The sequence below is a fragment of the Diabrotica undecimpunctata genome, chromosome 9, assembly GCF_040954645.1.
Source record: "Diabrotica undecimpunctata isolate CICGRU chromosome 9, icDiaUnde3, whole genome shotgun sequence".
Taxonomy (NCBI): domain Eukaryota; kingdom Metazoa; phylum Arthropoda; class Insecta; order Coleoptera; family Chrysomelidae; genus Diabrotica; species Diabrotica undecimpunctata.
In genome coordinates, this window is record NC_092811.1 from 35536177 (window position 1) to 35562562 (window position 26386).

General features: G+C 33.6%; 1 protein-coding gene across 8 annotated transcripts in view; it reads right to left on the bottom strand.

Moving 5' to 3' along the window:
• LOC140449831 (uncharacterized) overlaps positions 1 to 26386 on the bottom strand; it is a 471756-nt gene that overhangs the window by 30089 nt on the left and 415281 nt on the right. For 6 of the 8 annotated variants that reach the window (XM_072543189.1, XM_072543188.1, XM_072543190.1 and 3 more), the window contains 5 exons: positions 18649 to 18720; positions 11915 to 11975; positions 11682 to 11806; positions 9372 to 9453; positions 1043 to 1342 (listed from right to left, as the gene is read on the bottom strand). In XM_072543189.1, coding sequence (XP_072399290.1) covers positions 1043 to 1342; positions 9372 to 9453; positions 11682 to 11806; positions 11915 to 11975; positions 18649 to 18720 — 640 coding nt within the window. The remainder of the gene's footprint in view (positions 1 to 1042; positions 1343 to 9371; positions 9454 to 11681; positions 11807 to 11914; positions 11976 to 18648; positions 18721 to 26386) is intronic. The other 2 variants (XM_072543192.1, XM_072543194.1) reach the window with 2 other exon arrangements.

The following is a 26386-nucleotide window of genomic DNA, read 5'->3' on the forward strand; positions in this document are numbered from 1 at the left end:
AGATGTGGTGCTATAGACGCATGTTGAGGATTTTCTGAGTAGACAGAGTTACCAACGAAGAAGTACTACATAGATTGGGTAAAGAGCGCGAACTAGTCGTAACGATAAAACGTCGCAAACTAGAATACCTGGGCCATATAATGCGCAATGAACAACGATATGACCTACTTCGGACCATACTTCAAGGTAAAGTGCACGGGAAAAGAGGTCCAGGACGAAGAAGAATATCCTGGCTGCATAACCTGCGAAAATGGTTTAACTTAACAGGGCAGCAGTCAAAAAAGTCAGAATAGCCATGTTAGTGTCCAACATCCGTAACGGATAGGCACCATAAGAAGAAACTGACATTCAAAATCGATAGTCACTTCAAGCGTTGTCGCTTCAACCTCTAAAAACGATTTTTAGAGGTTGAGTGGGCATTTTCGTCTCTGACGACCGAAGTATAAAATTGTCATACAATGTTGACGGTAAAAGAGTGCAATAATTATAAAACGATATAGAAACAATAATTTTTTTGCTTAATATCGAATTACCAAGTACACGAGTAGAATAAATCAAGTTAAATTGAAAATAGATAAAAAATTCTATATTGCATGCTTCAAATCTATTTCTGTTAGTGATTTTTAATTAATTCAGTGAAAGAAAAAACAGCTTTACATAATGTACGTGCTCGAATTTAAATCAGTTTTATTTAAAATTGGTTAGATTTAGGAATTTTTCGTTGCGTAACGATTTATCATTCTGTATTAACTTTGTTGGTTTTTTGAAAATAAACAAAATTTTTGACTAGTTATAAATTTGATTTCCAAACGGTTTCAAAAATATTTATCTATTTTTCGCAAATATTCCGTCGGCCGCAGGATGAAAATCTCTGATATATAACTTATGACATTTATAAATATACAGACTATAAAAGACTGAATAATATTTATAACGTATACATAGGAATTCAATAATATAGAATCTACAAACATTAGTTTTTTTTAGAACTTTTATTTTCACACAATCTAAAAATCTACAGTATTCCTCTGCCGAAATTTACCTTGCTCGAAGCTCTCAACGACCTGCTCGTCCGCTTTCTCTTTCCCCTCTTTCTTCTTCTTCCTTCCGCTCTTTCTCGGGAATATCCTGTCGAACAGGGAGAGTTTCTCTTCCTTTTCGTTGGCGTCTTCCGGTAACTGAGAGAAGAGGTCTTGCGACTTGCTCCCGGCATTCGACTTGCTTCGGTTCAACTTGCTATCTGCGGCACCTGGCGGAGTAAGACCAGGCGGTAAAGAAGAACATTTTAGTTGAGTTTCTGTTAGAATTGTTGAACTCATGCTATAAAGTTCGATTAGGGACTCTGCAAAGCAAAAGTTTGGCATTAGGGGAAGCACACATGCGGAACAATGATTAGTAAATGGGTATGTAAAGAATTATTCACAATATACGAAGGTTATTATTTTATTTTTTCAGTAATACATTGAGACTTCAGTGCCGTTTGACCGTTCTTGTATTTTAACAGGACAAGATGCTGGTACGTCACGAGTGAGGACAGTAGGCAGATTAATTCCATTATGGTATAGAATATCCAAAAAAACTTATTTACAAAAATGTAGGCATAATATTCTCCATATTTGGAAAATATGTGGAATTCTACAGGGTGACTAATAACTACGTTGTATAGCAAACATACAATTTTTAAAATGAAACACCCTATATATTTTTTCAAATTTGTATTCTTCTCATAAGGCTTATTCTTATAGTATTGGATTGTGCATTACTATACAGAGTATTTAACAAGTTATGGCCATTTTTATTTCGAAATCCCTATGAAATCAACATTATGTATTATTTAATAAAGTAAACAATATATTGTAATTTTTAAATTAAGTTTAATTGAAATCATTAACAAAAATTTATATACAGGGTGAACTACAAAACAAAATTACGATTTTCTCAATTGTTTTAAATGGATCACAATATATTTTATTTTTTAGAAATATTGTATTTATGATACTCTTTCATTTTAGACAAAGAACGAATCATGAACTACTAAACGAAATTAAAGAGGATATAGTTTGTAAAATAAAACAGCAAAGGGCAAAATGACTAGGACATATATGGAGATCAGGACCATCTACGACCATTTTTTCAATATTGGAATGGACACCAGCTGGTAAAAAGAAGACGTGGAAGACCAAGATCTACATGGCTACAAGAAGTAACAAATGATCTCAACAGGGCGGGCGTACGGCAATGGAGAGAGAAAACCAGAGATAGGAAACAGTGGAGAAAAATAAATAATAAGTGGAGAGAGCTTAAGCAGCGTAACCCCGTGTGGGGTGTTTAGCCACAATAGATATATTTACAATAAGTAGAAATAAGTATTGAGTATTGAGTGACAATATAACAAAATTATTTTATTGAATAAGTAACTGACAAAAAAAAATAATGCATAACAAAATGTAAATACTAAATGGTAGGCTTTGAAAATGACAGTTTTCATATTATTACCTTTTTAATCAGTCTGTGTGGCTTGTCTTTATTGTTAAAAATGCATTTTTCTGTAGAAGAGTTAACAGATATAATCTGGGTATTAGAAAAAAGTTCGAGAAATTGTTTACTTGCATCCAGAATATATCACGAGCAACATCCTGAACGGAGGAAGCTAAACGCAAGAGTTTTTGAAAAATTAATGGATAGTTTTGTTCGCACTGGGTCAGTTGTATATGAAAAAAATGAAAGAACCAAAACAAGTGAAGAAAAGTAATATTATGTACTGATAGCTACTACTGAAGATCCCCACATCAGTCATCATCATCATCATATAACGGGGGTCCTACGGCGATTGCCGCTTCCCGCATTTCAGCCTCCATCTTTTCCTATCTCTCCAATCTCCCTCTTCTAAGCCTCTAGATTGCATTGTTTTTTAATTTCTCTTCTCCAGGAATTTGGTGGTCTTCCCCTTTTCCTTCTTTCTGGCGGAACATACATTAAGGCTTTCTTTGGCCACCGTTCCTTCTCCATTCTCATCACGTGACCATATCATTGTAATTGCCTTCCTTGTATTCTATCTGAAAGAGTATCTCTAATTCCTGTAAGGTTTCGTATTTCCTCATTCCTGATTCTTTCCATTCTCGATACTCGACATGACCTTCTAAGATAATCCATTTCCACAACGTCTATTTTATCCGTTCATTCTTTGTCATCGTCCAACATTCGGCACCATATGTGGTAATTGGTTCTACAATTGTTCTGTATACGCGAAGTTTGGTATGCATCTTTATTTTATTAGACCACAGTAATGAATTCAGTATTCGTATGCATTTTTTCCCTTGAGTTATTCGGTTTTGTACATCTATCTTAACTCTGCCATCTGCTGATATGATGCTTCCTAGATATTTATACTGGTTGAAGCCTTTTATGACTGCGTTTTCAAGCCTCAGATCTGTGGTATTTCCTCCAATTTTTAAATATTCTGTTTTGCTTATGTTTACCGTAAGCCCCCATTTGGCATATTCCTCAAATAATTTTCGATTCATATAATTTATATCTTCCTCATCGGTTGCAACCACCACCTTCGATGCCCATAAATCTACATTTATTTCTCCAATTCCTCAATGCTTCTTGGACGTATATTTTAAAGAGTGTCGGTGACAAACAGCATCCTTGCTTTAGGGCTTTAGTGACTTTAAATTCATTTGAGGTTCTAGTTCCAATTTTTACACAACTAACTGCATTTTCGTACAATTTATATATCGCTCGGATATACGTCGAATCCAATCCGGACCTTTCAAGGACCTCAAACATTTTCTTTAACGGGACACTATCATATGCTTATATCATATCAGTACTTGTGAAAAAATCTTTCGTAAATATAAACTGCATCCTTACCGCATACAGCTACATCAAGAATTGGCAGTCGATGATTATCAACGATTAGCTTTTTGTCAATGGTCTCAGCAACAAGTGCAAAGAGACTCGAGACACGAGATTTCGTTTCGATTATGTGCTTTTTGGGGCTGCATTTCACAAAAATGGAACAGTGAATCGGCATAATTTTCATTACTAAGCATCAAGCAATCCCTATTTTGTTAATACTCATAGTCAAACTAGGTGGTCTATAAATGTTTGACGGTCTTGTGAATGGTGCCGTATATCTGGATTTTCTAAATACTCATTTGTCAATACTATTAAAAAATGTACCGCTTAATATTCGACAACGAATGTGAATTTTACACGACGGTGCTCCAGTTCACCACACTGATTCTATTCACAATCATCAATAGCTTTCCTGAGAGGAGGACCAACTGTTTGGCCACTGCGATCACCGTTATTCTCCAAAATTGATTTTTTCATGTGCGGCTATTTTAAAGACCTTGTATACCAGAGGCCTCCAACAACGCCAGATAATATAAAAAATATAAAAGAAGCTTTTAATAATATTGACTTAAAAATGTTAAGAAATGTGGCTCGGTCATTTGAATATAGGTTACAAACTTGTATAGAAGTTGAAGGTGAACATTTTGAACATTTCACTTAGATTTATTTTCTTAATATCACATTAATTGTTACATTCATTACATATTATTATGGTTTATATTTTTTGTTAGTTACTTCTTGAATAAAAATAAATTTGGTAAAATTTTCACTCAATACTCAATACTTATTTCAACTTACAAAAATTGAATGTATTCCTGAAATTTAAAGAAAACTAAAAATATCTCGGAAAATAATGAGTTTAGGTATAGGGAATTATATACAAGAATGAAAGAGTATCATAAATAAAATATTTCTAAAAAATAAAATACAGGATTATCCATTTAAAAAAATTGAGAAAATCTTAATTTCGTTTCGTAGTTCACTCTATATACAAATTTTAGTCAATTATTTCAATTAAACTTAATTTAAAAACAACAATATATTGCTTACCTCATACAAAATAAATAATTGCTTATGCATTATTTCTTTATATACATGGTTTTGATTTTATAGGGATTTCGAAATAAAAATAGTAATAACTTGTTAAACACTCTGTATAGTAACGCAAAGACCAATATTATAAGAACAAGAATTATGAGTGGAATATAAATATGAAAAAATATATTCCCATTTATGGTTTCCCATTTAAAAAATTGTATGTTTGCTATACCTCGTAGTTATTAATCACCCTGTAGAACTCATAGAAACCCTAACACAACATGGTATAGACCATAACACTGTAGCACTTATTAAAAAACTATATTGGGATCAAATGGCGTCGATCAAAATAGACAATCGTCTGACAGCAGAATTGCCAATAAAAAGAGGAGTTCGTCAGGGCTGTGTACTTTCTCCACTGTTATGGAATATATATTGCGAAAAGATCTTTCAAACTGCCCCCGAAAATATTGAAGAAGGAATAAAAATCAACGGAGAATACGTAAACAACTTAAGATACGCAGACGACACCGTCATTATTGAGGACAGTGCTGAGGGTTTACAACGACTTTTGAATGTCATAACCAGAGAGGGCTTGGGACTAAATATAAATACAAATAAAACAAAAGTAATGGCTGTTACACGTGCACCAAATGTCCACATTAATATTTGTATCTATAACAAACATATAGAACCAGTACAAAGATTCCAGTATCTTGGTTGCTGGATAACAAACGATCTTGACCACGAGGTCGAAATACGTGCTCGTATAGAATATGCTAGGTCCGCATTTCAATGAGGCGTATAGAAGCCTTTGAGATGTGGGTTTCTCAAAGGATGCTAAAGATCTCTTGGACAGAGCACGTGACCAACAACGAGGTGCTAAGAAGAATGGGTACTGAGAGAGAACTCCTAAATATTGTAAAAAACAGAAAAACGAGTTATCTAGGACATATTTACAGAGGAGAAAAATACAACTTCCTACGACTTATAATGGAAGAGAAAGTGGAAGGAAGAAGAGGTCCAGGAAGAAGAAAATGCTCCTGGTTGAATAATGTAAGAGACTGGACAGGCATGGACACACATTCGATACTAAGAACAGCTCAAGATAGAGAGCAATTTGCTGTAGTTAAAGCCAACCTTCAGTAATGGAGAAGGCACCTTAAGAAGAAGTAGAATTCCACATATTTCCAAGTATGGATAATATCATGGCCTACTATATTTCTACAGAACAAGGTAATCGTACATCATCCCGAACTCGAACAGAACCATATCCCTCTTGATAATGGCCCCAAAATAGGTGCCGAAACGTCGACTTTTAAATTCTCAACGCAGTTCTTCCCGAAAACTTGGTAATTTTCATTTACCTGAAAGCGGAAATTTATCCGAACATAGGAGACTTTTGACTAGGGTGTGTTTCCTGCTACAACCTAGGGAGCCGAAACACTTACCTTCAATAAAACATCAACAAACAAGTCAGGAAACGCTCAGTGAAAAATGGAAGGATCTATGCGCGAAACTCATACCAGGTACATTATTTGTGATGTCAGTGTTCGTTCAAATTTTTGTGAGTTTGGCTGTTGCCGGTCTCGCCATTGTGATGCGTCGACGGATCTCGTCTTCGGATCCTCCACGGTTAGTAATAACGAAGTCTAAGTAATTAAATTGCCTGACCACTTCGTAACCTGCCATGTTTCTTATCTCTGCTTGATTGTTTCCGATTCTATCGATGATCATCACTTTAATTTTCTGCATATTTATTTTCAAACCATATTCCGGACTCACTGTGCCTAGCCTATTCATAATTTGTTCCAGTTCTTCTGATGATGACGCCAATATAACCGTGTCATCAGCATAACGTAGGTTTTGATTTTTCTTCCTCCTATCGTTGCTCCACCTTGCCATTGCTCAAAAACTTGACGTCTAATATGTTCACTATATATTTTGAATAGAATAGGGGATATTATGCATCCCTGTCGAACTCCAGATTTTAATTTGTTTAAGTTTTTCGAAACCACATTATTAACTCTTACATTAGCAGTATTATTTACATATAGTTTTTATAATAAATAAATAAGATGTTCTGGCGTACCCACTTCTGTAAGTATATGCCACATTTTATCCCATTTTACGGTATCCAAAGCCTTGGAACAGTCAAAGCATAAATATGTTTCTATGTTAAACTCTCGAGATTTTTCGATAATTTGACGAATATTAAGAATATGTTCTCTTGTTCCTCTACCTGGGACGAATCCGCATTGTTCTTGGGGAATTTGTGGTAAGAGAATTGATTTTAATCTTTCATTGATGATAGAAGTAGATATGATAGATGGTAGATTAGAAGTACTTTGCTCGCGTGTGATATCAATGCTACTGTAATTACTGCAATATCGGTGAACCTTTTTTATACATGAGAATAAACGTGAGTTTACCCCGGTCATTTGGCCACTTACCGGTATTGCAGATCTCATTGCAAATTCTAAGCATTACTTCCGTCCCTAATTCTCCCATTTCTTTGAGTGTTTTAGCTGCTATTTCATCTTCTTCTGCTTTTCTAAATTTTAGCTATTTAATTGCCGCCTCAATTTCTGATTTCAATATTTGAGGTTCTTTTTCTTGTTTCTGTTCTCTGTATTATTGTCTGGGTTGTTGTTAGAGAATAGTATTTCGAAATATTGTTTACACACCTCTGAGATACCGTCTGAGTTTGTTATGGTATTTCCACTATTACCTTTAATGATCTGTGTCTGCGATTTGAATTCTCGCTGGATACTTGACTTTTGAGAAAAGTTCTCTAGATTCTTGACAGTCAGCATATTCCTATAGTTGTATGTTTTCCACATGTTTTTAATACAATTATTTTTGTCCCTTCTGCACAAGTCTTTTATAGTTTTATTTATGGTTCATATCTCTATTTCTTTTTGTTTTGAATTGGATGTGCCGTTTCTAAGTTTTCGTCTTTCTTCTAGAAGATTGAGAATCTCTTCAGTTATCCAATGTTTTTTCCTAGCTGTTTTGTCTTTGGCATTAGTATTGTTGATGGCTTCAGTGATCCATTTCTTTGTGTATTCCCACGCTTTATCAGGGCCTCCGGTAGTCACTGGTAGGTCAGCTTCTGCTAATGCTTCTCTAAACTTTTCCTGGTGTTTTGGAATCAATTTTTATCTCTTATTTGTGATTGTTTTATTGTGTAACTTAGTGCGAATTTCGACGTACAAAAACTAAAAAATAAGTCCTCAGGCCATAATAAAAAGTAATAAAGTTGATTCCCAATTGCCGCTGACATATCGAGGAAAAGAACCATATAATGCTCAACGGAGAGAAAGACTCGTCAGTGCCCTATTTGGGTGTCGAATTTACAAAGACCCCCAAATGTAACACCGATATTAAAAATATCCTAAACAGGGTAAAACAGAGAGCTAACCTCATCCTGAAAGCACTATGCGGTAAATTTGGGAACGACAATCATGTTTTTCTTCTACACACATGCATTGTTGAGTACAGAGCAAGACTCGCCTCCGCAAAGACAATTAAACTCATAGCAACGGAGAGGAAAATCCTGAGAAGAATTATGGTCAAATATTATGGTTATCGATTGGCATTAATCCTTCAAGTAGCCAACATCCCTACAATTTAAAATCGAATTCAAAAGTAAAAGATACTTTTTGGAAAACATCGAAAGCTCTAACATCAGAGCAAAGAAGCTCTTAAAACACCATGCCATCACCAACGGCAAATACTCACCAGAAATTTAGGGCAACTACTTTCCCATCTTTGATTCTACTAACAAGTACACCACAGCCCCCCCCAACGTGTAATCTTAACACACTGGATGTCTTGAACAGTCGAAAGCGTAAACGAGGTTGCCATGACTTATTTCAATAAACATTTTAACAAATGAAACGCAGTTATTATAACGCAGAAGAGAGATAAACCTCTATGGCAAGGGAAAAGGAAAGCATTGCTTAGAGTTAGTAATTTATCGCAAGTATATCTGGAGAGTTTGATAGAATGCTTTATGAAAAAATTGTTAGTACCTCAAGTATCTTATAGGACCCAAAATGGATTTTAGATTTTAGGAAAAAGAAACTTAGATATACAATTAGATACAAATATATATATAAAGCTCAATAAAGATCTAGAAGGTGAGAAATCATTACTATTAATCATTATTCATTATGTTTTAATGTTTTTATCTATAGATCTAGTCATTTTGCTGTTTTTATATCGTCTATAAAATATTCAGATCCGTCTTATTTATATAATAATGAAACTTACAAAAGCACAAAATTGCCAAGCTAGAGCAAAGCCAAAAGATATGCCAAATGTGTTTGTATCAAATGGAATATTAATAAATACTATTTTCATTAAAAATGTACAAGATTGTAAAAATGTTCTTTTGATAAACCATTTAATACGACGTTTGACATAACCAAACACAAAATTTAGCAACAGGCTGTCCTTATTACCTTTTTTATGTACTTCTGGTGATGTACTTCTAATTGACGAATCTTCATTGACTTCTGGTGTGACTGGTAGTGCCGTGGAAAGCTGAAAACGATTACAATGTCAATTTTTTTTTACAGTTTTTAATTACTATTAAAAACAAAAGGTAATAAATCATTTCATAAAATGAGGGGCTCTGTAGCAAACAATGGTAATGCACAAATTTTGATTTTTCCCGAAATATTATGTAAAATATGGCAAGGGACATGGCAACGCAGAAAACTTGACTTATTTTATCCTCCGAATAATAGATGGAGCCAGATTAATTTCTTAAAATTTGGTAAGAGACATGCATAAGCATGAAAATAATGTTATTTGTCCATGATGGCGGAAGACAAAGCAGGTTGTTCAAATCTAAATGGCTTTTTTGATGTTAATAGTGACAATTCTGAGGGCTACGAAGATTACGACTCAGATAAAGATCCTGCATTTCAAATATTTAGTCAAGCTATAAAATAGCTCGATTAACTTTCTACAAAGAAGGTAATTTATTTATATTCTTAGAATAATTGTTTGCAAGTAAAAAATGGTAAAGGATGTATTTAACATTGTTTACATCCACATTCACTTTGCATAAAAACTTAACATTTTTTACTTGCAAATATGAAAATGAATTCTCTGCAGCGCTATAATACTTAATATTATTTTTAATTATGTTTTAGAAAACATTTGAACGAACATGGACTTCAAGAAATTTTTTCTCGCACACCCAGAGTCCAGTATTGAAGAAGAAGGGGAGGAAGAAAAAGAAAATAGAGGAGAATTAAATGAACCCAGTAAACAACAAAAAGAAGATTCTGTTTCAGAAACAAAATCTAGAAAAAGGAAACGCAAGTTATGTAAGCAATTAAAAACGAAAGAACTCAGAAATCGTGGAAAAGGATATAAACAATACCGAGGTAAAGGAAATATTGTTTTATCAAAAATACAAGGTCCAGCGTGTGGTTGCCCCAATAAATGCTATGAGTTATTCGCATCTCATGAAGAACTGCAGACAATTTTTGTTAATTTTTGGGGCATGAACAATTTTGATACACAAAATGCTTACTTACAAGGTTGTATGAGATCTAAAAATGTTATAGAAAGAAAACTAAAGCACTAGTGTCAAAAAGATCTCAACCTATTGAATATAAATTAAAATCACAAGGAAAAGATGATAAAGTATGCAAAATGGCTTTCCTAAGTATCCATGGCTTACCAAAAAATCGAGGTCGAGTTGAAAATCTAGTAAAAATATTAAAAACTGGATCAAATACTCCAAAATCAGATCTAAGATGTCGACATTCAAATCACCGTAAAAAATATTCCAATTCTGATATAGATTTTCTAAAATCTCTTATATTCTATTCAGACTTCTTATGAGAAATATGTAGGAGAATGCATTTTAAAAAAGAAAACTCCAGTTTCTGCAGATCAATTCAGAAGAATATAATAGTTTCAAAACTCCAAAAATGGAATGAAGTTTTCAGTAGCTTTAGAAAATGCTGAAATGCACAATGATGAAACTGTAAACTAGTTGAAAAAATTAAAACTGTACAAGAATTACATTATAGAAAAGCTGAAGCAGATTAACAGGCAGTCAGAGACGCAGTAGAGGAAGCAAACTTAAAACCAGATGTGCACGCACTAAGTTTTGATCTACAGCAAACCCTTCCCGCGCCAAAACTTACCACTGGTCCCATGTTATATAAGAGAAAACTGTGGTGCTATAATTTAAGCATACATTCCCTTGGAGATGGCCAGGGTCACTTTTTTATGTGGGATGAATCCACCGCTAAAAGAGGGTCGGACGAAATAGCTAGCTGTCTCAAAATGTACTTTGAGAAAAATAATATTCGTGGCAGAAAACTAATCGCTATTTCAGACAATCGCTACGGACAAAATAAAAACTGGACTAAATAAAAAATATATTTGCGATCGTTGTTTAAACTATTTTCGCAGTGAAAGCAAACTATCAGAGCACGAAGAAATGTCTTCAGATATGAATAAATGCAAAATGACTGTTCCTAAATATGATCATGTGGCTTTTCGTAATTTTACATACCAACAAACAACTCCTTTTATAGTTTATGCCGATTTTGAATGTCAATTACATAATTTTACGGATTCCAATTGACATTGAGTAAAACAGCAAACAGGCTTTCCGAACATATTTTCTTTTTAATGAACCAACTGACGTTTCGACCTAAGTTTTGACTTAGAATATTCGATAACGATGTAAGCAGTAACATAAATCACTAGAAAAATTCTTGAAAACATTATAAAAACCGTACCTGTTGCGTTCGTTTTCTTCTCGGCGCTCCATGTGTCCTTTTTGGCATTACCGATACTCTATGGTGTGCTGCGCTATGGTTAAGAGGTGAGGCTGTAGAACTGAGTCCGAATTCTGAGTCAGAGTCTAAAAAAAAAATAATTCAATAAAGCTATAGCTGATTAAAGATTTATCTGTTCATCGTTCGTAATATTTGATGACATAAAAAGAAATAGAAAACATAAAATTCCTTACCTTTCTTATCATGCAACGATAATTTCGAGGAATGTCTTGATTGCACGTATTCAAAGGATTCCTATAACAGTAAATATTATCAAGAATGATACTGGAAAAGAGAAAATAAATTGATAGTATTACTATAGAATAATATAGAAATATGTACGAGAGCAAGATGGTTCTCGGTTCTAGACTACATATAGGTGGCACTACTCAAATACAGTACTATATAAGATAATAAAACTTATAATGGAATGGGTGATTGGAAAAAGGATAACATTCCAAATATATGGCGAATTAAAGTGAGATAGCCATTTTATGAATATTTGTATCTTCTATTGGGTGAGCTATCGCCGGTCTCCTTTATGTAAAAACATTGTTGTTGAGCGGAAAACGGATAATATTACTGGAATGTTACCGTTTTTCCACGCAATGTAAACACCGTGTCGCTTAATAACCTTCGGAGTCTGGAACAGCTGATGTTCAGGTTGCTTTGCACTTTCGTCGAGTAAACAATATTGTTTAGCTATTGTCGAAAAGAATTTTAAAAGTCGTTTTAAAAGTGAATATTATTTAACCTGCTGTAAAAATTAAAGTTCAGTTCAGTGTCTAATGGATAAGTTGGCATTTAGTTATTGTTGAATAAAAATATTAAAATTTTATCTTTGTTTAGAAAAATGTCGGATTCGGAATATTCGGAGGGAGAACCTGCAGGTTTAGGAAAAAAGCGAAAGCTCAATAAAAAATTTCACATGAAAGAAAGGGATAAATTGGCAAGACAAAAAGGAAGAGACTTTGTTTTATAATAAAGGTACATAAAAACCTTTTATAGTGGAAGACCAAAAAATGAAAAAGATACATATTTAATCGAATTAATAGAAAGACATTATGTTGCTAGACATCATCTTGCGTCAGCAGAAGCTAGACAGTTTTCTTCTTTCAAGTATTTTGCTATGAAAGGTACGTGCAAATTTTAAATTTGCCGCAATGCTCATATAAGTTTACATGCTCTCTAAAACAAAGCCTTACAAGGCTTAACTAAAATTGTCAAAATCAAAACTTGACCAGCTGATATGAGATGAAGACATGCAAATCGTGCAAATAAACTTGATGTCACGATTGTTGCCAAAATTGATGATCGAATAAAATCATTTCCAAAAAAAATCCCATTATTCTTTAAAGAACTAACTATCTAGTTAGATGCTAGCTTAAGCGTAACTAAGACGTATGAGCTCTTTACCTGATTTAAAAACTATCGTTAAGTAAGACTATTGTCTACGAAATTTCCGAGAAAACTACGGATATCAGTTTGGTAGACCCCAAGTCGACGTTTATTCGACCTGTGAAGATACAAAAAGATGCGCAGTTGCAGAGCTTATGATACATAAAAGACGAGCATCTAAATTTTATTAAAAACTCCAAGAAATCACAGAGATCCTACGGAGACAAATGACGTTAGAGCAATAGTCTTTGATTATATGCAAAACCTTCCCCTTCCTTTAATGCCAGTTCAGGAAATATTTTATTTACGCAAACTTTGGTATTATGTTTCTAATGTCGTAAGAATGTCGTAATGTAGTAAGAATCTTGTATGTCTTTAGTGATGTATGCGCAGGACAAAATCGTAATCACACTTTAACCAGGTTGTTTACTGCACAACCATGAATGATTTCTTGAAATCTATCAATATTTTCTAATCCGATGCCATAATTTTTTGCATTGTGACAGATCAAATTTCTAGCCATCGAATGAAAACAAGTAGAAAGAGTTATCAATTGCCAATATATAGGAACCTGGATAGATGAGAACAATAATCAAAATTAAAAATACAGACATAACTCATAGAGTACACGTTTAAATTGTTACCTGTAATTCAGCCTTATAAAACTTTATTCTAGATTTATGTATCTACTAGCGGCAGCATCCTCTTGACAAATTTATTTCAGTGTTATGATTCCATTCAGCTGTAACTTGCCTTAGAGTATTTCTTCGACCTTTTTTCCAAACCTTTACTAATATTCTATTCCTACCAAAAACTAGTTTTGGACCCGAGCTTTTACCTTTTTTATCTAAGATACTTCCTGTTTCCTCATAATGTTTAATTATACTCCACGCTGTAGTTTCAGGAATATTAAGTTTATCCACCATTTCACGAATTGTTTTATTGTAGCAACAAATTTTAAGCACCAACTCAAAAAGTTTCGAAGTGGAAGAGATACCACGCAAAATTTTATTGAAATAATACATGGATTTACTCAATTTGACCAGAACTTCACAGTACAATATAGTTTCTTGGAGTGTCCGACTGCATTGTTTTCGCAGTCTACGTGTCTTGTTTTGTTTGGTTTTTAACAGTTATTTCATTACTGTCCCACTATTTACTGGGTATTAATTTTTACATATTTTATTAGCTATTAAGCGCTCTTTAAAAAATTGATAGGATTCATTCTCCTGATCAATACACATAAATCATTGCGTTTTTCAGGAAAAAAAAAACAATAATAAGTTCCAAGTAAAACGGCTAACAAATACCGATATACTGGGTTTCAAAGGCTAGTGGCTATAATATTTTAAAAAGACTGTCAAAGATGTTGCAAAGAAAAACAGTCATTTACCATAAGCAAATACAGACATTTAACATATACCCAAACAATGAAAGGCTATATCAAGGCGTCTGAATTCATTGATAGTTTCACCGTCTTTTTAATATAAAGAAACAAGATAATGTAAACCTTCTCATCTCGAAAGCATATAATGGTAAACTTTCCATCAACTCCGAGAAGTTAGAAGATGTTTCCAAAATAATACATCATATACCAGAAGACTAACTAAGTATATACTAGAAGGATATATATATATATAGTATTACTATTCTATGATGATATACTTACAAATCCTACAACAAATAGAGAGAACAGTGACCCAAAAGACTAAACATAATATAAATGCCATTTGTTTTAAATTTGTTTTTTGAAATAAAAATTAGTTCTTTATAAATGCCCTGTATTATGTTGTTTTACTCACGTTTTCGATTTTGAGTGGAAAAACGATAAGATTTTTGTACTTTCAAATATCAATAACTACTTACTATATATAATAGGCATGGACTGTTAGTACTTTGGCATTAAATGTACCTTGTCAAAGTATACAAATGTTCAATAGAAATGTTTTTAGTAAAACTAGTGGCTTCGGCGCAAAACAGTTTTTTTTTATTTTCTTAAAACATGGTCCGCAGGAATGTTATTCTTTTTTCAATCATCCCTTCCGACAATTGTCACATTTAGCAAAAACCTTACACCTTACATAATTATACTAATGACTTTGTCGAGCAAAGAAAATAACAACGAATTTTGAATGTTAGAACATACAACAACTATACTGAAATAAAGATGACAGGACATGGAGACAACTAATGAATACATTTATTTCGAAAGGGGAGTAAACTGTACATGTTTTTTAGATGTTTTACTGCGAAAGACCAATCAAGAATTTGACATTACTATACTCTGAAAACACCTTTAAATGGTTTCAAAATCAGGCTCCTCTGATTTCCAGATTTTATTTACAAAAAGATACCTTATCTACTCAACTACCACTATGTTTTTTGTGTACTTTATACACGCATGACTTTGTTATGGCGGCTTAAAACTAAACGGAAAGTTGAGTTTATTGGCGTTTTGTTGAAGCTGTACTTGTATCTTCTAGAACTTAAAAAACAAAAACAAAAACTGTTATTTCCATCAAGCGGTCTATATTTTGGTCGAATTTTGTTTTTGTTTTTGATAATTTTTCACTTGTTGCCACAAGGAAGTCAAAGCACAGTTTTACCTTCAATAACCAACCAACATGTTTAGAAGGAAATGCATAGAACTCATTGCATTATAACCAAACCACTTGGGTGTAAAATTTTGTCCTGCGCCAGAACTCTACAATTTTGAAGCGAATCTTCTACACTGGCATTGTATTACTTTTCTCTACAGTAAAATGCTGAGTTTTAATACAAAACTCTACTTTCTTCCGAAGAAAAAATGTATTAAATTTCGAGAGAGATTGCAATGATAGATTTGCCATGAAATTCCCCTTAAGGACTCACCAAGTAAACCTCAAACCAATAATTTAAAGCGCATTGCTACTAAAACGTCTTACCTTTTCATCATCGGAGGGGATGAAAAGGTTATACAGCATTGCTAAAACAACGGACAAGCCATCAAAGGACTTGACTAACGTGAGTCAGATTAAGACTGCAAATCATAGAGTGTTAAGATCTGACGTTGAAATAAAGCAAAAGACGATATGAGTACTTCAGAAAGTTGCTAAATGAAGAACACCAGAGAGACAAGGGATGAAGAACCCTAAGTGAGAATGTAATACCAGGGATAACGAGAGATGAGGTTGTTGAGACTTTAAATAGGATGAAGAATGGTAAGGCAGTGGGACATGATAGAATACCTGTGGAGGTTTGAAAGGCTTTAGGAGAGGACGAGGTTGATGTGCTGTGGCAAATGATGAGTAGGATATTTAAGGAAGAAAGGATGCCAGTGCATGGAGGGAGAGTGTGATGTTACAAAAGGAATAAAGATGTAGGGGACATTCAGGACTGTAAGAACTATAGAGAGATAAAGTTAGCATATAATGAATATATTGGAGAGCACTGTAGAGTAAAGGTTTAGGAGAAGAACTGTTCGGTTTAATGCCAGGAAGGGGGACAACGGATGAATTATTTGCTTTGAGACAATTGATAGAGAAATGCGGCGAGAAGAAAAGAGAGCTGCATTTGATATCTATAGATTTTGAGTTGGCGTACGACACAGTTCCGAGACGAGAGCTATGGAGATGGTTGAAGGAGAAATGAGTTCCTGAGAAGTACGTAAGGCTCGTGTAGGATATGTATGAGGAAGCGTAGACCAAAGTAAGGACTGCGTCGGATTACCCAAAATTTTTACAGTGACGATTGGTTTGCATCAAGGCTCTTCTCTGAGTCTCTACCTGTTTAATTTTGTTATGAATATACTGAGAGATAAAATAAGAGAGTGGGCTCCTTGGTCAATGTTCTTTGCGGTAGACATCGTATTAGTGGAGGAGAGCAAAATAATGTTTGAGAAGTTGGAGGATTGGAGAAAGGCTTTTGAAGAGGGGGGACTTAGGGTTAATAGGGTAGGGTAGTCGAAAATGGAATATAAGTACGTGGAGAGAAACAGGAACGGTTGGAAACATCGAATTGCTTGGGGAAGAATTAGGAGGAGTAGGAGAATTTAAATATCGTGGCTTTTACATATCGGAAAATGGGACAATAGATAGAGAAATTGCCCACTGGATACAGGATGGTTGTTACTGGAACTGGAAGCAAAAGAGCCGGGTACTTTGTGATCGAAATCAGTGAAGAGCTGAAAGGCAAAATATACAAAAGTACGGTGAGGCCTGCATTGGTGTACTATGAAGAAGTGTGAACTGTAAAGAGGGTGTGGCCAAGATGTTGAGTAAGACTAACAGAAACAAGATCAGGAACGACCTGATTAGGGAAAGAGCCGGGGTGACTACAGTTCCTAAAAAAATGCGACAACAAAGACAGCAATGGTTTGATCACTTCAGACGTATGAATGGGAGCTTTATAGGACGAAGGATGAAGCTATTAGAAATTAATGAAAAGAAAGGTGGAGGAAAACCGAGGAGAAGATGTAAGAACTGTGTGGCAGAAGACTTGAGAGAGACAAATTTAGGTGAACAAGACTCGATGGACAGAAATGAGTGGCGAAGAAGAATAAAGTACAGCAACCCCTAAAAGGGAAAAGCTGAGGAAGAAGAAGAAAAAGGTTTTATGATCTAGAATACAAAGCTGCAGTCTAATCCTCATTTGAACGTGTTGTATCCTAATATAATTGAAGAACACATTGATCTAGGACATAATCTGCATCACAATATCTATGTAGTAACTCTTATTATCTTTCCCATGATGTAATGAAGGAGTAAAATATAACTACCAAATTGCGGGTGGTGTTAGACGGCTCTTGTGATTTTGCTACTGGCGTATCACTGAATCATATTCAAATGTTTGGACAAACCATTTATTGTGAATTATTTAAAATTATTATTCGATTTCGGTAATATTCTTTTGTGGTGTCGGCAGATATCGCAAATATGTATCGCCAAGTCTAAGTTAAACAGAACAAACGAAACTTACAGCAAATCTAAGTATCCTCCTTATTTCTTGCCATAATATGCACCCTGAAACTGTCAATAGGATACACCAAAGATTATTGCTTCAGATTTTTACGTCTTACAGTATCCATCATGCCCTGTAGCACAGTAGTTGTAGCGCCACGAATAAGTCAGGTTATTGATGTTTTTCAAATTGATTGTCCAATGATTTCACAAAAATACTTATCCGAAAAGAAATGGAAGAATACCAAGACATGACATTACCTACGACATTCTTTGGCCTCTCTGCCTCTTTGGAAAATGCGTTGCGGATTAGTCGGATTATATATAATTAAAGCACATCGTAAGAATGAATGGAGATACCAAAGCTAATCGTTTTTGCAAAAAATATAAACAAGAAAATAACTTTTTCCTATGATATTTGCCTTTTTATATTGTTAATTTAAATGAAAACACCCAGACTATATTTTTATCGACAATTCCGTCAATTAATTTTCAGGAATTATCTATACATGCAGCAATGCTCAAATATTTACTCCAATGTAAATATGTATTTAAATAGTTAAACTAAATAATAAATAAATTCCAATACTTACGTCATCATCATAACTACCCATACTATGTAACGATCCATCGCTACACGTACTATGTGATTTCGTAGGGAGATCCTGAAAAAAAAAACGTAAAATTTAAAAACAAAAACGTACATGTAAACTTTATGAGGTTACTATCTTATATTATTTAATAAAATACAGTTGTCCCTTGATAATCCGACAGGTATGGGACCAAAGGGATGTCGGATTACTAAAAGTGTCCGGATTACCGAAAGTGATTATATATGTATTTTGATCAGATAAAAGGCATATATCGAGCACAGTTTAATTAAATCTTGCCCAAGTACTTTCGATCCCTAGATCATCTTTAGGGGCATCTGAAATAAGCCAAGAAACGTTTTTTTATAACCAAACAAATTGATTAACTTCGATAAAAACTCGAAGTTTTATGGTTGAAAAAAGGTTTTTATATGATTAACGTTTATAGACTTACTTCGTCAATTGTGGCCTATCCGGCAAGAACAGGATGTCATAAACATATAAATGTACATTACACTACACTACAAATGGACAAACAAACACTTTAAAATAATTTAAGGAAGGCTACATTACTTGAAGAAGCCGGAGACAGAATGGCTCCTGATCTAACGGAAATGTTGGGGTGACATGTGACAAATGACAACTTGGATGAGCAGTCACAATCATAGATATGTGATCTGCACCTTTTACAATTCTATGAAACTAAGTATTGACCAAAAGTCCAACTGACACTACTATAGGAGGTCACTGATGAAATATAAAATTATATAGAATATTTTTTAAGTAGATTGAATAATCCAGATCTCACACTCAAACATGTCTGTAATAATTAAGGTGTTAGTTTGAGAGCAACTGAAATAGACGAAAAGTAAGAATGCAAGAAGCGGACTAAACAATATGTTAAACAGTGGGTGGTTGACTACAATAAAATGGTCTACCATGCACTATCTGTAATGTAGAAAGGAAGAGATCTGACTATGTAATTAAAATACTAATAATTGAAAATCAAAATGGAAAGCAAAGTTTATAAATTGGGTGTAATCCAAGTAGTTCAGTTGAACCCACAGTCAATGGTATAACTATAAAATTACTATGGATGTGCTCAGTGCAGGAAGTCTAAACAGTCGAGCTGGGTCCCCCACGAGGTGAAGCTGTAATAAAGTTTTTAAAAATAGGTTTAAATTTAGTACAATTTAAATTAATTTGAGTATTAAGACAGTGAGAGTTTTCATTTGTTTCCCTTGTAATTTCCAGATCTTCCAATAATCCAACTCCATATAGTTTTTCTTTCTACTAATGTCATGTAAGATAGATGAACCAGTGTTGATGTTAAAATTGTGTTTACTGGATAATAAGTGTTGACCAAAACTTGAAGAGTTTGGTCTTTTCAAATGTTCTGAAACTCTAGTGGATAACTTTCTAATGGTTCTACCTACATAAGAGGCATCACAATCATCACATTTTAATTTGTAAATACCACTTTTGTCAAGTGTGTTCATCCTATCTTTGGTGTTGATTAAGAAGGAACCTAAGGTGTTGTGTGACTTGAAGGAAATTTTGATGTTATCGATTGTAGAAGTAAAAAGTTTAGATATTTTATTGGAAATGCTGCTAATGTAGGTGAAGGAGAAATATCGGGTGATTGGAAGATCTGGAAATTACAAGGGAAACAAATGAAAACTCTCACTGTCTTAATACTCAAATTAATTTAAATTGTACTAAATTTAAACCTATTTTTAAAAACTTTATTACAGCTTCACCTCGTGGGGGACCCAGCTCGACTGTTTAGACTTCCTGCACTGAGCACATCCATAGTAATTTTATAGTTATACCATTGACTGTGGGTTCAACTGAACTACTTGGATTACACCCCATTTATAAACTTTGCTTTCCATTTTGATTTTCAATTATTAGTATTTTAATTACATAGTCAGATCTCTTCCTTTCTACATTACAGATAGTGCATGGTAGACCATTTTATTGTTGTCAACCACCCACTGTTTAACATATTGTTTAGTCCGCTTCTTGCATTCTTACTTTTCGTCTATTTCAGTTGCTCTCAAACTAACACCTTAATTATTACAGACATGTTTGAGTGTGAGATCTGGATTATTCAATCTACTAAAAATATTCTATATAATTTTATATTTCATCAGTGACCTCCTATAGTAGTGTCAGTTGGACTTTTGGTCAATACTTAGTTTCATAGAATTGTAAAAGGTGCAGATCACATATCTATGATTGTGACTGCTCATCCAAGTTGTCATTTGTCACATGTCACCCCAACATTTCCGTTAGATCAGGAGCCATTCTGTCTCCGGCTTCTTCAAGTAATGTAGCCTTCCTTAAATTATTTTAAAGTGTTTGTTTGTCCATTTGTAGTGTAGTGTAATGAACATTTATATGTTTATGACATCCTGTTCTTGCCGGATAGGCCACAATTGACGAAGTAAGTCTATAAACGTTAATCATATAAAAACCTTTTTTCAACCATAAAACTTCGAGTTTTTATCGAAGTTAATCAATTTCTTTGGTTATAAAAAAACGTTTCTTGGCTTATTTCAGATGCCCCTGAAGATGATCTAGGGATCGAAAGTACTTGGGCAAGATTTAATTAAACTGTGCTCGATATATGCCTTTTATCTGATCAAAGTTCATTTATTCGAGCATTCAACCTTATATTTATATATGTATTTGACATTATTTTGCTAGCAGTAGCCTACAATATTCTTAAATTTTATGAGTAAAATGGTACCCAGATTAATATGCAAATGAAACACCCATTTCGGCTAACTAAAACATGTTTACTAATATATGGGAACTGAGTCAATACCACAATCTTAAGTAGTTTTATCAACTTTATTTAATAAAGTTGGTAAAATTTGGGCTACCGGCTTCAAGGCTGACAATATTTACCCCAGCATCAGGCTCCAGAATGTTATTTTTATTTGTATTAAAAACTAAAAGATATCAGATACAGGAAACCTCTATAAACTAAGGCAGCGTTTCACAAACTGTGCTTCGCGGAGCACGGAGTGCTCCACGAAGCATCTACAGGTTCTCCGCTATATGGCGATAATAAACGGTTAAAAATTAGGCAAAAAATCTCCGCTATATTATGACGATAATAAACGGTTAAACATTAGAAAAAAATAAGTTTCAAAATTCAAATACAGATTTGAGATGCGTTCCTAATATTCTACCGGCGACGTTTCACGGTCAGACGACACTTCTGAACTGGTTTAAGACCGCCAAACTTACAACGCCAAACAAAATGTAGCTACGGACGGAAGTGATTTGTCATGTTTCATTCTTATATTGTGCATTTGTGCGGTCACTCAATCTTTGAGGTGTCAGTTTATTTCGCGTAGTATTTGCAGTTATTCGCCACTTGTTATTTGAAAAAAATTTCTAATTTTGTTGTTCAGCAATGGATCGCTGGTTGAAGACTGGATCCTTCAGAAAAATAGTTAATACCACTGACACAGTCACTCCAGTAGAGGCAGTGGCTTTAACATCGAACAGATATGTGTATTATGTTAAAAAGTTAACACTTTCGGCGCCCATGAAAAATCAATGCATGTCTTCAAATCCCTATAAATAGATAAGTCAACAGATGAAGCTGGGTTGGCAATTTTAATAGCATATGGGCGGAACCAGCACATCCATCTTTTCAAGAGGAGCTACTTTTTTGCAAACCATTGACAACTAACACAACTGATACCGACATTTTCAAGTTAATAGAAAGCTTTTTCACAGGGAATAGCATTCCCTGGGATAACTGCGTCGATGTGTTCACAGACGGCGCAAAGACGATGACTGGAAAAACGTCAGGCGCCATTTCAAGAATAAAGGAAAAAGCCAAGGAATGCAGCAGTAGCCACTGTATCCTCCTCAGCCATAGCGCCGCTGTGAAAAAAATGCCGCCTTCCTTAACACTCTCGCCGCCAATGATATTTTAAATTTTTTCATCGTGCGCCAAAACTATATTATTTTGTTAACGTGAAACGCTGTAAGTGTACATTAATGTTACACGTTTGTCAATACAGAGTGCACACTAATGTGACACTTGGCGGCGAGAGTGTTAAAAGTAGTCTTGGACGAAACTGTGAAGATAATTAATTTTATCAAATCTGAATATCTATGTGCGATGACATGGGCAGTATACATTCGTCTTTACTTCTTCATACGGAAGTAAGGTGGCTCTCTCGCGGCAAATGTTTAGCTGGGTTCTTTGAAATGAGAGCTGAAGTTAGAACCTTCCTAATTGACAGCAATTTTGCCTTGGGTAATCGATTGTGTAACGAGTATTGGTTAATTAAATTGGCATATTTAACAGATATTTTTAACAAAGTCAATGAAGTTAAAATGAAAAAGACAGCAAAGATTTGATTTCACGTTCAAAGCGTCTATGTATCTGTTGATACGTAAATACGTAAATAATCTTCTCTGTCTTTTAGGAAGCAACAATAAAATGGCTTCGTTATGGACGCAATAGCGACATCTGATAGAAAAATCGGTAATATAGTTTCGAAACAAATTCAGATTTCTGCTTTAATCTGAACCTTCTATAAATGCAAGGTATAACAGACATTGATAAAGATGTTAATAGAGACATGGGGAATCTAAAATTTGCATTCCACGACATGTCTATCAACTAAGCCGAAATCCATAACGAATTTGTTTCTTGTACTCATACAGAGTAGATCCGAATAAAATGAAAAAGACAGCAAAGATTTGATTTCACGTTCAAAGCGTCTATGTATCTGTTGATACGTATTTCGACTTAATAAGTATCATCAGAACAGTTATTCATAGCCGTTCTTAACGTGAAAAATAATCTTCTCTGTCTTTTAGGAAGCAACAATAAAATGGCTTCGTTATGGACGCAATAGCGACATCTGATAGAAAAATGAAGTTAGTCTCTCACTTCAGGGAAAGACAATAACTGTCTTTAACGCCAATGGTAAAATACAAGCGTATAGGTAGAAACTAATTTTTTGGGCAGGATCGGTGAAAAATAAAAATATGGATAGCTTTCCACTAATCACAGAATTTAGAGAAGAACTGGAATCTGAAATACCTGAAACTGTCTTTAACGAATTCTTCACTCTGCTACATTTAGTTGAAAACTTCCATAATTATTTTCCTGAGGAATTTCACGACAAAATTAAAGGAAACTACTGGATTGCAGATCCATACCTTGCAATTCCAGAAAAACCAGCTTCCTTAATATCTCAGCAGTATGAATGCCTGATAGATTTGACATCGGATTCTACGATAAAAAAACATTTTGAATGTAAATCGCTAGTAGATTTTTAAGACGAATTTAAAATGTTATCAGATAAAGCGAAAATTATTCTTCCCCCTTTTGCAGCAACATACTTATGTGAAGCAGTATTTTCTGCCTATGTGACCACTAAAACAAAATATAGATCTCGACTGAATGCGGAACCTGACATTCGATTGCAGTTATCCCAAATTCAACCGGTATTACCATTACGTTTTTTAAGATTTTAGAAATAGGATCTGTGTATTCATTTTATTTTTGTTTTTCGCTATTTGTAATAAAGTTTCTTATGTTTGCGATTGAAAAAAAAAATTGAATAAAGTGAATAGAAAATGTAATGGTTAATATATAGGTTTCAGGTGCAATATGGTAAGTGCTCAATACAGAATTTCTATCCTAAATAGTGCTCCTCACCAAAAAACTTTGGGAAACGCTGAACTAAGGTACTTCTGAGAATCACCTTCCCCCTTAAGGTGTACATTCACTCGCACTTCTGAATTTAAAACCTTATTATGTGCATTTTGTTGTGAATATTAAACAAGATGTTATTATTATTTTATATATTTTGTCTCCAGCTGTTGTGTCAAAATAAATAAATTAAAAAAATTTTTTGGACGGCGCAAACATTAAAACACATACACAATATATTAAAATTGTAACAGACTTTCTGTTGTCATATTACTAATATGAAATGATATAGTATAGTAAGACTTTTTTATAAAATGTTGAATTTTTTTAATATATCTTAAAAATAAAGCCTTAAAATTAACTGGATCTGTTAAATACCTCGAGAGTCACTTTTTGAACAAGTATAGCTGTTTAAATAATGGCTCATCGGTGTAAACAAATTGAATAACCTACAAACTATTTGGTGGATGTATCTGAGATTTAGCACACTTCAATAACTCATTAATTGCCATAATTTCAAGTAGTTATATTAGATGTCATTATGCATGCAAAAAACTGGTCTATATAAATGAAAAGGTAAACAAAAAACATGATATCAAAAAATTGCATAAAGCCGTAAGATATAGGAACTGTCAAATGATGCCTACGTCAACCAGCAAACATAAATGAAGGTAGAGTGCTTATTAACTGCGAAACGATATTTTAATTTAATTTATGCAAATTTAAACATACATATACATTCAAAAACCTGACGACATAATAAAAAATGACCATCCATCTTTGCAGTTCAATCGCTCTACGGGTATTAAACTAACGACTAAAAGTTAACAATTATTATTGGAAAGCCAACACACGCTGGCTTTCTAAATACTTTATTTTTACGAAGTGTTACAATAAACATAGAAAAAATTGTCATTAAAGCAAGCACTGCACTGATTTATAAACAGGAAGCAGGAAACAGTTTGTGAAGGGCCGATAAAAGTGATGTACAAAAAGGTTCACTGATTTGTAGTTATTTTAAAATATAACGGTAAAATGTTATATAAAATAGGTGTCTGTACGAATGTTGCAACATAAGTTTTGGGAAAAATAAGGAAACACAACAGACTACAACAAAGGCTGAAAAAGCACCTCAAAAAAGTATTATAAAACATATTGATATTGTGATAAATAACCTAAGAAATTGAAGAGCATAATAGACCAGGGAACTAACGATTTTCCCATCACACTGGTTGATATAGGTATTTAACATCTGCTTCTGATAAATTTGGTGATAACAATATGTAATAAACAAAATATGCAAACAATTAAACGTCACTTTTTACTTATATACAATTTATCAACAATGTAAGATCGCTACTTAATTTTAAATATTAAATGTAAAAGCCGGTACATTATATGGAAAAGTGATACAATTTTACTAAAAAATCATAGAAAATCCTTTAAAATGAGAAGCTGTGAAAATATTTTTGATAACTTGTTTGCAATTATTGCTAAAATAGCTTCAATAGTCGATTTTTTCAGAAGTATTATTAACTTTTCTAAAAATGCACAAAAAACTTTAATTTCGCGCGATAATAGGGACAATATCACATGTATTCAGCTATAAAAATTTTAAGAAGGTTCACTTATAGTTATTGCAAAATTGAAGTTATTTAACAGTTAAAAAATTTATGTTAAATATTGTAAAATAGTTTTACAAAAGTACTGTGCTTTTAAGCTTATAAACATTAAAAATAACTCAGACACATCAACATATAGAAAGTTAATTTTTTTAGTCGAAATGTTGGCATTTTTACACGAATTTACAAAGAAAAATACAATATTCTAAGACTCTAAGAACCCGAATTGGTCCTTATTTTATTTCTGGATTTTACTATTTCAAAAATTGAATTTATAAAAGTCACAATATCTCCTGTTCTAATCAACAAAAATTGAAAAAACGACAGAAAAAAAGTCAAATTGAGACTAGATTTGTCAAAGCTTGGGGGTTAAAAATATCAACAACAAATAAATGAAGCAATTACACCAGAATTCATAGAA